We start from the raw sequence: 15964 nt of genomic DNA on the forward strand, positions 1-15964 counted from the left end.
TGTCACTGTGGGCTCCCATAACTTGTGATGGGCCTTCCTGGTATCACGCTAAAGTTACCCCAGACTAACTTTTGAGATGGACCTTCCGTATTTGACAAAAATGTACCAAATGTACTAGATTCTTCTAAAAAACTGGCAAAGAAATCCTCGGCCTAAGTGCAACAACACAATATTCTGGTCTGACTAAAAACAGACCTGAATATTATGTGACATTAGGATGATGGACATAGAATCACCAGATTAGCAAAAAATGTCAAATAATCCATCAAATTTGATGTTTAATCAGACAAGTGCTCAAAAATAATCACCATCTTATCATTTAGTTTATTGATTAGATTTTGGAAAATGCTGACTATTTAATTACTCTAGGTGTATGTTTATTTATAAGTATTTGCCATGTAGACACCATGTCATTATTGTGGCATCGATTGGACATATTTCAAAAGTAAATATGTCTCCTGTTATAAAATATATATCTCGATATATCTCCTGTGACCAGGCCAGCAATACTTTATTGTAGGGGAGATGTGTTGAGATTGCAGGTGGATAATAGTGGACACTGGGGGCGCTTGTCAGACATAATTCTCCTTCCCTTGCTGTGTTTACTGCTTTACTACTCTCTATGGGATTGCTGATAGCAGCACTAATGTATTCTTTCTTCAGGAGCTTGATTAAAAGTCTAATCACGTCAGGATTTAAAGGAGGGTTTCGATACATTTACATCTGCTCATCATTTAATGCAAAGAAACACGTACCTCTTAATTTCATTTACATCTAATGGACCTGTCTCTTGGAAGCCAGAAGGTTTTAAAATGCTGAATTTCTTTGAACCAGGTGTCCTCCCAGTTTCAACAGTTGCTGATGTACAGCGTAAATCTGCGCAGATGGCATAAAGTGCTGTTACACAAATTAGACTGTTCAGTATTCTTCAAATGACTCTGTTGGCAAAGTTCAATATGGGCTCTTTTCTGCAGAGTGTTCATTTGTTTGATGCTTCTAATGCAGAGGTGCAATACACCGCCATAGCCACCAAATCCACTATGCATTTTTCTTCCCAAGCCTTTGAAGATGCTTAACCTAGTTTTTCTTAATGTGCTGGCAGCAGAGCTGTTCGTATGCGGACAGAAATCAGCATGCAGAACATAATACCAAATTTTCAATTGATCACTCATATACATGTAAACAGATCCTCCCGCTGCTCTTCCTGCTGTTCTTGGAGTCCTCTCTCTCTCTCTCTCTCTCTCTCTATCTCTCTCTCTCTGTCTCTCTCTCTCCCTCTCTCTCTCTCTTTCTCTCATTTCATTTGCTGCTATAATGAAATCATCAGACTGTACTGAGCCTCTCGTCAATAAGCAACCAGTAAGCAGCCATTTTTTGCCCTCTACTAAAGGATAAAGTCCTTACTAAAAAGGTGACAGCAATCCAGTCAGCATGTGCTCAGGGCTGCGGGGATTTGATGAAAGGTTTTCATGGATTGGCTGCAATTCAGAGGCCATCGTGTTTTTTAACAGTTATCACTGAGGATTTAAATTTTTTGCAGGTGAATCCAAATAGAAGAAAGGAAGCAGTGATCTATTTTTATCTCACACTGAAGCAAGAGCAGCCTCTAGAAATGACTAACAGACTGATTAGACTGTATGGCCGGCGGCTGTGCCAGCCAGACTCATGACTGCAGTAATTTAGCTGTGGTGACACCAAGCATGATCAAACAACTGTAAGAAAACATGTCTGGTGTCTCCGTTTCAACACATTTTTGTAAACCCAAATTTGTTAACTATATATTAATACAAATTTGTTTCCACTTTGTTGCCTTTACTCATATTTCTCATATTTATAAAAATATTTAGTTTTTGAACCTGGTTGTAAGCTTCAGATTTTATTTTTACTTTAAGTTAAACAGCAGTGGCGGGAAAATCAGTCATATAGCTGCAGACTGTCTGGAAAGTAAAGGCAGAAAATCAGCACATGAAAAGATATTCTGTATCTGAAGTGACCATTAATCTGTGATGTTTTGCATTATTAGCTAGCCTCCTCACAAACCAGTGAATTTTTGATAATTGAAATTGAAAAATGACACTAATGATGGATTGTTAAAATGAATAGTCTAAAATAGCTGACTAATCCTGTGTTTCAGCTGTATTATTATGTATAGGCTGCTGCTTACAGATTCTCATTCCGAGGTGATTTAATTCCTGATATTTATTTGCACCAGGGGACTTTCAATAACTAAAATGATTCCCTTATCTCAAATGGTTGATTAAATTACCGAAGCCTGTGAGTGAAAGTAAGGCATAAGCACATCTTATTGAGACTTTCCACCTACTGAGCTATAAATCATGACCTTTGCCCCCACCCGACAGGCCACACTCAAATCAGCTTTCCCTAGGCTTTGCAGGAGACCCCTCCTTTTCCTCTTTAATTTGACTTGTCAGCAACTGTTAGTTGGAAAATGTGGCTTGAGCTCTTCCTGGTTTAGCCTGTAGCTGATAATTGTGTAAAGGAGCCTCTTTACTGCACACAGAATTGATAGAGGATGAAAGCATGGGCTACGCCTGCCCAGCCACATCTTAGCAGAAAAAATGCAGGGTGAAGTTTGACTAAACCCATGTGGTTTGAAATCTGGACAATGTTTGTAATGAGGAAAAAAACTAAAAGTTTGTCCTTGGTAGAGATGTCCATGTTACTACCCAAAAATCTTTCAAGTGTTATCTAGAAATGAAGCTTGTGTAAGTGACTAAAAATAGTAGCGTTATGGGCTGTAAAACCAAAACAATGTCCTGTAGAGCCAGATGGACCTGTAAACTGATATTTTACCCTATCACAGACCCCTTTCACATTACACATAGCCACCTAAGACAAAATAACTGATTCAGGGCAGCTTTCAACAAGATGAAAATAAATCAAACCTGTGCGCTTACTGAATAAATATTCTTTAAGTTGATTAGGATGTTAGGATATAAGGATGTGTCTTGCATGTCTCTACACACGCCCAAGAGAGAAGCATCCTTTCACATTGCACACTTTTTTTTAACAAACAAATACTTATCACCCACAGTGAGTCTAAATATAGACAAGCTGCTTCAACTCCTCCTGGTCCCATTCACCTGCAATCTATCTCTGTCAGCCTGGCCTTTGTTCTCTACAAGAAACCGCTACTGTGCTATTGTTGCTAATGTCCCAGCATCCACATGGGAATCCATCATCAGCTGTTCTGTTAACTACCCACCTGCTTCTGCTCCTTCACCTTTAACCTGCTGTCAGCTTGGCTACCACTGAGGCAGTGCCACCTTTATTTAGCTGCAGTGCTGTTGTCAGCTTCAGTAACGTAGAGCAAAATTTCCTTTTAGCCAGTGGTATTTTATATGGGATTGCATGTCCACCTATATCGAGCCTGTGGGCCATTGACAGCAGTGACCTTTCAGAAATTGTAGGTTTGATAAGATTGGGGTGCTGTTGGGCTCAGTGGGTGGTGGCTGTTATTTCCCACAGTCACTGACCTCCATCTCCCACGGCCACAACCATCTTTGCTTTTCACTGCTGTTGAGAGAGATGGGAGTAATAGAAGAAACTGGCCCCATCCCCCTTCACAGTTCATGGTTCAGAATAAGGCTGTGCAATTAATTAGATTTTTAATAGTGATTACGATTTTGGCTCTTAACAATAACAAACTAGTTTGCAAACTAGCTGTAATCTCTACGTAGTTACAATGACAAATGTATGTACTGCTGCATTATTCAGTTTTTTGCAGTGTTGAGAATTTGCCTGGACATACAGACTTAGGTCTGTTGTGTTTTTGGGAAGGGGGAGGCACACAGACAAGACAGTAAAAATGCAATGTCAGACACTGACAAACCAAGCTGCTGGACTTTCAGGCATGGCAGTGACAGTTCATTTGGGAATGCAGGAGTCAGATGTCGCTGGCAACGCAGTCCAATAGTGCCCAGAGCTCTTGAGTGTTTTGACAGGCTGCACAGAACCATCAGCAACAGGGGGAAAGGAGATGTTCAGGCACGGCTCAGGCAGGAATGCAATCAGTATCAGTTATACTTATGGTTGTAGGTGAGGAATCAGTTTTTCTGCTAACGGACATGAAAAACAAAAACAAAAACCTGTGTGTAGTACTTGTTACCACAGGATGCTCATCACTGTTTTAAGTGCCCCTGTGTGACAGCACTGAGTACTACTCTGCTGCAAGTGCAGACATTCTGCTGCAGCTGCTCTGATTATGTGCTCTACTAAACAGGAACTCTGGGATATGTAGCAGGGTGGCTGTTTAGTGGCCAGCACTGGTAACACACTAGACTTGATGATTCACACTGACTGTCCTCCATTTAAGATGCCATCTGGCTGACATCATTTAATAATTTGCACAGAATCAATAACAGAAATAAGTAATTCAGAAAAAATGTATATCAGCAAAATAACTAGATTTAAGAAAGCAAATATTTCAACGGCACAACATGTTTTCTACTGCTTGCATGATCAAGATGCCCATAAGAGTACTGTGAATGTTTTTAGCACTTCATCTGTGTGACTCTTTTTCTTATCCATGTTTTGCGTTACCCCATTCTCACTGTAGAGACACATTTTATGAAGAGCATGTAGACACAGCCCTTTTGTGTGTATTATTCATAATGAGACCATGCTTAAACTGATACTTTAAATTTCTGGGTTGCGTTATGGCTGTGAAACAATATCTTTTTAGTTTCCAGTGTCTTGGTAACACTGTTGCCCCGCCTCTACCCTAATGGCTGGACCATGACTTCAGCTCATTCTCTCTTAAAAAGGATTGCTGGAAGGGGCCGAGAATCAATATGGTAAAGCCTGAAAGACAAGGCTTGTAGTGGGTGAATTACTGTTAGGTACAGAGAGGTCAGCTCTGGCACAAGTCCCAGCAGCAGGAGACTAGAGGAGTTTTAGGGCACTGTATCACAAATAGATCATGTGCTCGTTTGGAGAGACCCTGCAGCTGTGTAAAGATGATTCTCACACATTATGCTTTATTCACCAAACATTTTGTCTTGTTTGCCTTCATCAGAGCAAAATCTTAGGTTGTTTCCAGTTTGCTTACCAGTGATGGAAGAAGTATTCAGATCCTTTACTTAAGTGAAAGTAATAATACCACACTATACCCACTGTAAAAGTCCTGTTATTTTGCTTGCTTCCATGAAACTCATACTGGTCTGCATTTTCAAAGCTAGAAAGTGATCAAATCTAATCAGAAAAAAAATCATATACATTTTTTAATTATATAAAGTAGATGGCTTTCAAAAATAAAATTGTCACGTAAACGTTCAGTTTCCGTTCAAAGATGGTCTTTTGATGGGCTAACGCATTTTTATTTCAAATAGTCAAACTCGCCCACTACAAAATGGAAAAATGAAATAAGTTCTCCCTGAAAACTATAGCATTGTATGTTCCCCTGAGTGTTTAAAAAACAGCATCTGTGTGTAAAATTCAAAGATTTTGCAACACCTGGATAAGATAAGGTAGATTTTATTTTTCACTGAAAACACTGCTGTGTGGAAAGGTTTTTGACTCCCCAGGTACAACTGTGCTACAGATACAATGTTTGATTTCGTCTCCCATTGTCATAAAGGAAATGGTCTGACTGGTGAGTCTCAACATCAAGAATGAGCTGTCTTGGCTGAGAGAATAACTTAAGAAGGCACACAGAAGCAAAGAGCAGGAGAGAGACATCAGCCCTCTCTTCTATTTCCTTGTGTCAGCTAATATAAATCTCTTATTCATTATTGATGTGAGAGAGCCATGAATGCCTCTGCTTTTCATACTCCAAGGCTAAAACTAGGCTAACAGATGTCATCTTTGCCTGGCGCTGATATTGTCCAACGCAGGCAGTTTTCAAACCTTTTAAAGAAATTACATTATCATTGGTTTTGTCTCAATGTGACAAAACAGTTTGGGATTGGCTCATTGAAGTTAAAGTTTTTCCTCATACCTGTGAATGTATTTCACTGTCTTTATTTTTACTGCCCTTTCTCAGCTTGACTGTTTTAGATAGTTTGATCATTTTCATTTGGCTGATTGAAATCAACAAGAAAAGGAAGAATTCCAAAATATCAACACTTTCAAACAGACCTCTCCACAAACAATGGTCCAATTTACAGTCTCTTTGGTGTTGGCAGCATGGCTTCTACGACGGATTGATGAGTTCCTTTTTTATCTATTCATGTGTGCTGGCACTCCATGCTGCTATGATTGCAAACTGGAGCTCTAATTAGCCTATTTATGCATTGCTGTAAACCATTCATCATCATTACCAACCTGAATGAGCACCTTTGGATGGCATGGTCACATTTGTTTCAATCTACATTCTAGACCTACGGTCTAGCTTATAGCTGTTATTTAAATCCTGCTAGACTCACAAACATTGCTCTATAAAGATACTAGCAGTCAGAGTCGTACAATATTAAACAGTTTCTTGGATTTCTTATCTGTCATGGTTAGATAAGTGATGCTGGGAGTTGTTGGTGACCTTTGACCCTGACCTATGGTCATAGCAAAGCATTTCTCTGACCTTGTTGACCTGCTTCTGTTTTTATTAATAGTTGGACAACCTGGATGAGCAGGCTGCACAGATCAGAAGAGAACTTGACGGTCGTCTTCAGATGGCGGACCAGATTGCCAGGGTGAGTCAGACCCTGCGGGGGAATCCTAAATATGCTTTGTTATCTCGTTAATGTCACTACAATGGTGTAACTTTTGTAAAGAGCACAGTGGGAGCTTCCACCCACAGGTAAAAAGAGCATACAATTTCAAAGAATTTACATTTACAAATTTTACTATAGTTTCCTATCCCCCATCTGAAAAAGAGACACCTACACTATTCTTGCTTTTGCGTTTTCAGTATTTTGGGAACTCCAACATTTACCTCATTGTTAATTGTTATCAAGACTGTGATTTTTTGCTGAGCCCTCTCTGATTTGTCAATAGGGTGGCAAGTTCCCCAAATTTGTGTCTAAAGAGATGGAGGCCATGTTCATTGAGGAGCTCAAGTCCTCCGTGAATCAGCTGATGGCCAATCTGGAGAGCATGCCTGTGTCCAAGGGAGGGGAGTTCAAACTCCAGAAGATGAAACGGGGACACAATACCTCCATCATCGACATGGGCCAGGAGGACGAGAACACGTTGTCCAAGTCTGATGTGGTTCTGTCCTTTACTTTAGAGGTACAGTGCATTAGGAATGAGGCTAGATATAATGAAATGTATGTGATGACTCACAAAGACATTTAACATGCAGTATATCTCAGGATTTCTAACCATAGTCAAATGGAGCGAACATTATTTTATTAAAATATCTAAACTCAATGAAAAACTACATCTGCCTAAACCAGAGCTAAAAAATCAGAGATGTAGTTGACAACTTGTCTGCTCGTGATTAAATATAGAAACAGACCTAGTTAGTGGGTTTAACAGACGCAGAACCGACTGACACACATGCCACGTACACACTCACACACACACACACACACACACACACACACACACACACACACACACACACACACACACACACACACACACACACACACACACACACACACACACACACACACACAAACAAACACACAAACATACACACAAACCCTTTCACTTGCTCCTCAATGGGGTAAGTGACTCATCTTGTTATCAGCTTGTCTGAGATGAGCTATCACCACAGATCAGGGAGCAATCACACCTCTTTCCTTATGATGCAGTGCTATTTCAGTGTGTAAGTAATAAGTAAGTATATAATGTGCAAAGCTTGTTTTTTTTCAATGAACTATAAATTATTATTGATTATTTTTAACATTTAGAATTTCCTTTAACTCATTCTTTCAACAGTCTTTGGATAGACTTCCATTTACATAGATGTGTGTTACATGGATGAATGTTTTTAAGCACAGAGGCCAAACTAGTGTGCTGGACTGATAAACGATATATAAACTGCAACAGTCAAACAAAATATATTGGCGCCACAAAGACATTTGTAGATCTGCTAGACGCTATAATTCAAAGTGGATGCATTATCCTGAGCACTTCTGCCTTTGGTCGCCCAACTAGGAAATTACAGCTACAATATAATAGGTACCCTTGGCCAGTGGTGGAGAAAGTACTGAATCTCAGTACTTCAGTAAAAATACAAATAACCTTAGACATATTTACTTAAAGTAGAAGTACCACAATGACAACCCTACTTAAGTAAACATAAAAAGTACCTGATTTTAAATGTACTTTACGTGTTAAAAGTAAAAGTACTTATAACGATTTATTCTCCAAATGTCTCTATTCTAGTAATTAAAAAAACAAACACCATGGGCTGTGACATTTAGGTTAATGTAATTGTGCTTACCATCTGTGGCTCGGTTTATATTCTGACTTACAATTCTGTTTATCAATCCGGGTGAGCTGCAGAGTTAGATATCATTAGCAAAATCAACTAATAAGACAGGTTATACATCTTTAAAAGATTTATTTTACTGTATTTAACCATAATTTAACCCGACGTGGGCCAGGCTCTAGAATCCTTGGTTAGAAGGATCATACTTGAGTCCAGGGCCTTGATCCAATCAAGAGCCGCTGGGGGAAAAACGGATGTAACAGATTGTTAGAAAGTATAGATAATTGCTGCAAAATGTAACACAGAAAAGTCAAAAGTATGCACTATTGATTCTACTTCTACCAATTCTACTAAGTAAAATACAGTTATGTAAAAAAAGGAACAGTAACAAAACTATTTGTACTTTATTACATTCCACCACTGACCCTGGCACTGTTAGACCTATTTTGTATTTAGTGAACCATTAAATACAACATATAGGATTATGCCCATAGGCAGTTTCAATGATAGAGAGCACTTTACAGGAAGGATGGCTTTAATCTTTATGGGTTCTTCCAGTAGACAATTTGTTAAATCTACATTTTTGCATCATGAGGGCCCTGGCTATAAGCGTAAATAGTGGTGGAATAGTATTTCTAAAATATCTATAAACTCAAAGGGTTTACCTTCTTCACTTCTGTTTTTGACTTTTTGCTCTATGACCTGTTACATAAGATGAATCACTCTCGTCTACAACCTTCACTGAGGTGTCTGTGCTTCCTAGGTGGTGATCATGGAAGTGCAGGGGCTAAAGTCTCTGGCTCCAAACAGGATTGTCTACTGCACCATGGAGGTGGAAGGAGGCGAGAAACTCCAGACCGACCAAGCAGAAGCATCTAAGCCAACGTAAGTGCCCAAGCATGCATGTGTACATATTCATCCCCATTTGTTTTCATAAAACGTATCAAAATCAAGTGCATCAGCTGGCCTCTAGTGATTGATTAATCACTGCCGTTTCACGTAGATGAGCCAACAACTGTTTTGAGTTATTAAGTTTAGAGCAACAAAACATAAACAATCACTCAAATGTATCCAAGTCTATTTATGGTGTTGATAATATCCATTTATGTTTGTGTTTGGCAGCCATGGTTTAACAGTTTTGAATCAAATTAAATGATGTTGTTCAGACATCAAAGCTGTTGATGGTACGTGCAGTATAGGATCTTTAAAACATGAAAAGGACAATATTATTGAGTATTGCCATCAGCCACAATTTAGTGTCCGGTATCAGTTAGGAGGTATTCAGACACATCTGAAAGTGAATGTAAACTAGTTTGCAATCTCAGTAAAAAAACAAACAAAAAAAGGTCACATTTGCTGTATCTTAATTCTTTCCAATAACTAAACACTGTTCATTTTAAACTTGAACTGTTGAGATTCTGCCCTATTCTGTATTGATCTTTGGTGCTTCCTGTGAATTGCTTTAGATACCCTGAGTAAAATCCACTTGCAAGAAAATAGAGCAAACCTATGTTGCCAAACTGCATCTCAGTGGGTTCTTTGCTGTTCTTTGTATTTCCAGTGCTCTGGCTTGTGCTCTCCAATGCGTCATTCATTCTTGAAGGCTCTTTGCATTTTGAGACACTGCATTTAAAAAGAAATAGGACTAATTATTTTATTAAAATGTATAAATTATTTGGTCCAGAGTTCTTGTAGTTACACCTTTACTTGAAGCTGCGTTTACTAAAAGGAAGGTTTAATGAAAATGTGGTTGGACCTAACATAAACACTTCTACCTCATTGATTGTTATTTTAAACCCCATTCATAACATTGAGAATGTCCTGGTGAAGGCAAATATATATTATGCCATGTATATATATATCTTTCTTTTGCTATCTAATTAACCAGTATTGTACAGCGCAAGATATAAGAAAAAAGGTCCATGAAGCATTCATGCAAATATGAGCTATTTTAAGGCCCACAAGTCTTCCTCTGATCTCCCTAATTCAAGAGCCATTTTATGGAGAGAGTATAAGAGAGATGGAGGGGCATGAATGAGAGAAGGGATTAGAGGAGAACAAGGCGATGGTTGTGTGTGTGTGTGTGTGTGTGTGTGTGTGTGTGTGTGTGTGTGTGTGTGTGTGTGTGTGTGTGTGTGTTTGTACTGTACACACAAAAAACATGAAAAAAAAACTTGCCATGATGTACTTCACACATGAAGTACATGTATCAATGTACTACTGCAGGTTTTGCATGCAGTTATTGCTTTGTTTGGTAATTGTGTGCTTGGGCTAGCATTCAACTTACTGTTGTGGTCTTACACTTTACTGTGATATATTAAGTAAGAGGTTAGTATTTTTAATGATGCCAAAATGATTTTGTGTACAAGCAATACAAAAACTGTTATGTTATTGTATTGTAAATCTGCAATCAATTTATTTTTCACTCGACCCACTTGAGCACACTTAGTTATGTATATTTTATGAGATGTACAAGCACAGCACTGTCACATCTATTAATAGACCTTAGATTGATCCACAAGGTCACCTTCATGCCTGCACAATGCCTCCATCTGAAATCAACACAGCTCACCACTACTACCTCGCCGCCAGTCAGCGATTTCTTCGTTCTGTGCATGCCAGGGCTGCAGTGTCTTTGTGTACAATTAGTTAAAATTTAATAGGAATGTTAGAAATGGTTACAGCGAAACCAGCGTTCCAAGGTTGGAAATTAACATCATGTCCTATATACCCTGCTACAGAGAGAGAATTCAGGCATTTAAATGATGTTGCTGTATGGCCACAAAAGGCAGCATAACATGTTGGCAGCCCCAGATTGCAGAGAGAAGAAACAAAAGCCCATGCAGTATATGTTGTGCAAAAACTATTGCTATAAACTGCATTTATAGCGATAAACTACTTTGTTTATCCATTTGGGCTTTTCGTGGAGGCGAGGCTGTTGATGAGGTTTAGCCATTATTGGTGGTTGGCTTGTAGAGGATTTTTTGGAACTCTATCTTAGGACAATATTTACATGCCTAAATGTACATTGAAAGCAGTGTTTTTTTTGTTTTGTTTTTTTACATATAACTTAATTGCAGTGTTGGGTTCAGATGTTGGCTTTTTCCATTTCCTTTATTGTGTTATATATCTTTTGTTGTGCATGTAATAGGTTTACAAAGTGAAAAAGCCCAAAGTCCACCCCAAAGGGAGTTACCATCTCCCACAGAAAACACAAACTGCTTGAAACATGCAACATTTTGCGTCACTTTATGACACACGTTGTAATGCTTGCTTAGTTGCTTGGTTCAAACATGTGTGGCTGAGGCAAAGCCACTGTTACTGGCTGAAGCGGGTTTGTTTTTGGATCACAATACTTGCTTGTCAGGGTCCTCTCTACTCAAATTCGGAATGGCTAGTAGTCTTTACAGTACCTATGTACTGTGCACGTCCAACTACCAACTAAGATGGAAGAGAAGTGAGATGCCTCACTCGGTGCCTAAAACAGAGCGGTCAACACATAAAGTGAAAAGAAGAGCTGCAGCAATGTGCAGAACAAAAAAAATGGTGTTTTTTGAAAATTAAACGATGTAAACCTATTCTGGTACAACCTATACAATATTTAACCTGAAAATGAGCATAAAATTAGGTATTAAATATATTTAACTCTTTCACTTACCTTTGATTGAAAGACACTCTGCAAATACTGTGTCCTGCTTTTGGGATGTGCCTGTGCTAAGGTTTTAAATAAATACAATAAACTTGACAGAAGAAGTTAATTTTAGCAAGTCGGTGGCATCTCTTTGCTGCTCTCGGTTTCAGACCCAGGAAAGAATGTTGGCTAATAAGATGGGTGTTTTGTTATATAAAAAACTTGCCAAGTGCAGCTTAGCAATGTCTGGTATATAAATAGCAGGAATACATTTAGAACAAGTGACAAAAAGACGGAGGAATAAAGTGTGTGTATGTTATCTTCTGTGGTTTTATCCTGACTTAGACATACTGCAGATGTGTGTGACTCTGTAGTACTTCTTTTATAAATTACTTTGGTTCCCCATCTTCTTTCTTCTACTATGGCGTGTTTGTTTGTTTGTGTGTGTGCTTGTGCGTGCGTGTGTGTGTGTGTGTGTAAATAATCTAATATTGTTAAAGCTATAGCGCGCAACTATGGCCATAGCCAAATTTGGTAATACAAGTCCCCCGACCTTCAATCACTGAAGCTCAAGTGAAGAAATGACCTCTTCTTAAGAGTCATGTTATTTTTAAACCTTCTGTGTCCTCCTTGGCTACAAGCAACTGCGTGAAGGAGGGGTGGGGTTGGTGCATGATCACCGAAGGCTTGCATCATGTGGACCCAATGACGGTTTTGTTGTCATTACTTGGAATTACTCAGACAGAAACTACGCACTATAGCTTTAAGTTTCCCCTCTGTACACTGCACTCCCTGTGGTCCTTAACCTGTCAACTGCTAGTTCAAGGCTGTGTTGAGATAAACATGTAAAGGATCTCAAAACAGATTTTGTCTCTTTGATTGCTGTATAATTTGTCTATATGTTGTTGTTCACTGATTTTATTCAAAGTGATTTAACTTGGAAAATGTAGAGAAAGAAGTCTTTTTTTCTGCACTTTTATTGACAAGTAAAAATGATTCAATGATTACCCGAGATTAGGTCATTGTGTGAGATCACTAAGTTACCATGCTGTCATGGAAGCTAACCTCTGGAGTGTCTTTTGTTGTGTCTTTCAGCTGGGGGACCCAAGGGGACTTCACCACCACACACCCTCTGCCTGCTGTCAAGGTGAAACTGTTTACAGAGAGCACAGGGGTGCTGGCACTGGAGGACAAAGAACTGGGCAGGGTAACATTTCTATTTGTTTTATTTTAACCATCACAGAAATGCTCTGATTTCAACACATCCAATAATCCTGCATTCAGGACTCGCTTGTTGCATAACTGAAAACCAAACAAACAAATACCTAAACGACCAGTCCAGTGTCCATTGTAATGACACTTGAATGGGATTCAGACATGACCTTTTTGATTGTTTTGCAAGTTAAACATGAGGTTGTCAAAGCTCCGACCACGATCCATTTTAATTTTATTTGAGCATTTTTGCAAGTACTGGAATAGGGAACACCACACCGATTTCAGTACTTTTACATTCCCTTGTGTTTAAATGATTGGAGTAAATTGCAGCAGTTCTTCTCTCATAAGATTGAAGTGGAGAGACTAAAGCTTTCCCCATTTGTAACACCAGATTTCCAATCTTTAATCATCTGACTCAAATGTAGAGATAACAGACACATTTATCAGGGCTCCACCCTGCACTTTCCTGAGCTGTAAATGTGGAAGGTTACTGTGATAAATGGTTAAGGATAGTGGTGTTGCTGGTTTGCCTCCCAGTAACGCCTCAGACGTCCCTGTACTGGCGGTGACCTTGGCTGGGACAAGGCTCTTTGATCTCCCGCTGCAGCAACGTTGGTAGGAAGGCAGGCTTCCGCTAAGCTCTTTAACTCGGCAACGAGATATAAGGCATCCTCTTCAGGGAGCCAGGGGAGCCAGAGCAAAGCGCTGTTCTTTTTCTCTAACCTGACTCACTTTATTTTTTCAAAAAATATGAAACACAATCACGCATAATCACCAACCCTTTCAAACACACTGATCGGTGCTGCTGAATGTTGCACAGGATGAGATCAATGATTCACCTCTTGGATATAAACGCTGATAATTAGAGTCTTACTTCCTGCTGTCTTTTTCTTTTGAGTGCAGGTTGTCCTCCACCCAACTCCAAACAGTCCCAAGCAGTCAGAGCTCCATAAGATGACCGTGACCAAGGCGTGCCCTGACCAAGATCTGAGGATCAAACTGGCCATACGTATGGACAAACCACAGAACATGAAACACTGCGGGTAAGAGATGCGCTATCAAGTAAGCCATGTAGTGACATTCCTGTGTGCCTTTCATTTTCCAACCTTCTCAGCTCCTTGGCCTCATTTCTAGTCACGTACCATGGAAAAAAACTGTGTAGTGCACTACACCCCCTGGTGGATGTCAGTGTGTAGTTTAAATTTATTTTTTTATTAGAAGTTGCCAAAAATAAACTCGTAATATTGAAGACAAGACTAATTCGTTTTCCTCTATTAAATCATACGTTATATAAATACAATGAACTGTTTTTGGACACCAAGCTGTGTTTGCTTTTGTAATGACATGTACTGGGTTTCTGTGTGGACAATGTTTCGACAGGTATCTGTGGGCCTTTGGAAAGAATGTTTGGAAACGCTGGAAGAAGCGTTTCTTTGTCCTTGTGCAGGTGGGCTATAGTAAAAATGTACAGTGTCATTTCTGTTGATTTTTCAAGCCCATTGGTGAGTTTTCCTTTAAGATTTTGTACTACTGAGTCACAATATTGAGTGCATAAAATTTGCAAGCACTGCCTGTATTGGTTTTGTTTTTATTACAGTGATATGCAAGAAAAAAGGACATTAATTTTGTTATTACAATAATTGTCAGTTAGATTAAATTGAATAACTCAACGACAGAATTCAATAACTTAGCTCTTCTGTGGTTGGTTGAATTGATCGCTCATCCTTTGTGTTGTAGGTGAGTCAGTATACGTTTGCCATGTGCAGCTACAGAGAGAAAAAGTCAGAGCCACAAGAGCTTCTCCAGCTGGACGGGTACACTGTGGACTACAGTGACCCCCAGCCAGGTGAGACGGCACGTCCGTACATGGTGTTACTGTACCGTCACGTACATATACACTGTGAAATACTAATGACTTATTCTTTAACATCCCATTGTTTCAGGCTTGGATGGTGGCAGGGCTTTCTTCAATGCAGTAAAAGAAGGCGACACTGTAATCTTTGCAAGCGATGATGAGCAGGACCGCATCCTGTGGGTCCAGGCCATGTATCGAGCCACTGGCCAGTCCCACAAACCCGTCCCACCCACTCAAGTTCAGAAACTCAACTCCAAAGGGGGTGCCTCAGCCCAAATGGATGCTCCCATTTCTCAGTTCTGTAAGTAGCCCAAAACACAACATGTCACACTAGCAGAAAGCAATTTCCATCCCCAATGCAGTGAAAGCTCTAACCCATAACTGTCTCACGCCATGCGCTCCACACTGCAGTCACACAACGTGCTGGTAGAACTAACACACAAGCACGCACAACATGCCTTGGTCTCTCACAGATCCCTCCAGCATTGCTAGACTTCCACTCATTGTCACCACTCCCACAGTGTTTAAAGGTGCAATTTCACGCTATTCCATAAGTCATAAGGAATAACCAACCAGAAAAAGACTTATATGGCGTGCAAACTTTGTATGAAAACCAAATAGGGGACTACTCATCCGTTTTGAACATTCAAGCCTGTTGGGGTTGAATCCAGACTGACAGTTCCAGGGAGTGATGCTCTTGTTCGTACCGTAGGGCTGTTTTAATATAGTCGTGTCTCTAGAGGGCAGACGTAAAGGCAACTGTGGGTTCCCTTGCCAAGCCGGACAACATGTCTTAAGTTTTAACCAATCTGTCAATGTACTTGCACCTTTAAGCAGCCCACAGGTCAGGTAGCAAAGTGAAGGTAAGACTGTCTACAGTAGTGTGGCATCTGTAACAACTTCTGTTGTAACCGTTTTTTTG

The 15964-nt window shown here is 39.6% G+C and overlaps 1 protein-coding gene across 17 annotated transcripts in view; it reads left to right on the forward strand.

Moving 5' to 3' along the window:
- The window catches only part of cadpsb (Ca2+-dependent activator protein for secretion b), a 58691-nt gene that overhangs the window by 16721 nt on the left and 26006 nt on the right, over positions 1-15964 (forward strand). For all 17 annotated transcript variants that reach the window (XM_034870225.1, XM_034870226.1, XM_034870229.1 and 14 more), the window contains exons 4-11: positions 6570-6650; positions 6955-7188; positions 9105-9226; positions 13068-13179; positions 14091-14230; positions 14568-14634; positions 14925-15033; positions 15131-15343. In XM_034870225.1, coding sequence (XP_034726116.1) covers positions 6570-6650; positions 6955-7188; positions 9105-9226; positions 13068-13179; positions 14091-14230; positions 14568-14634; positions 14925-15033; positions 15131-15343 — 1078 coding nt within the window. The remainder of the gene's footprint in view (positions 1-6569; positions 6651-6954; positions 7189-9104; positions 9227-13067; positions 13180-14090; positions 14231-14567; positions 14635-14924; positions 15034-15130; positions 15344-15964) is intronic.

This window comes from Etheostoma cragini, chromosome 4 (genome assembly GCF_013103735.1).
Source record: "Etheostoma cragini isolate CJK2018 chromosome 4, CSU_Ecrag_1.0, whole genome shotgun sequence".
NCBI classification, from domain to species: domain Eukaryota; kingdom Metazoa; phylum Chordata; class Actinopteri; order Perciformes; family Percidae; genus Etheostoma; species Etheostoma cragini.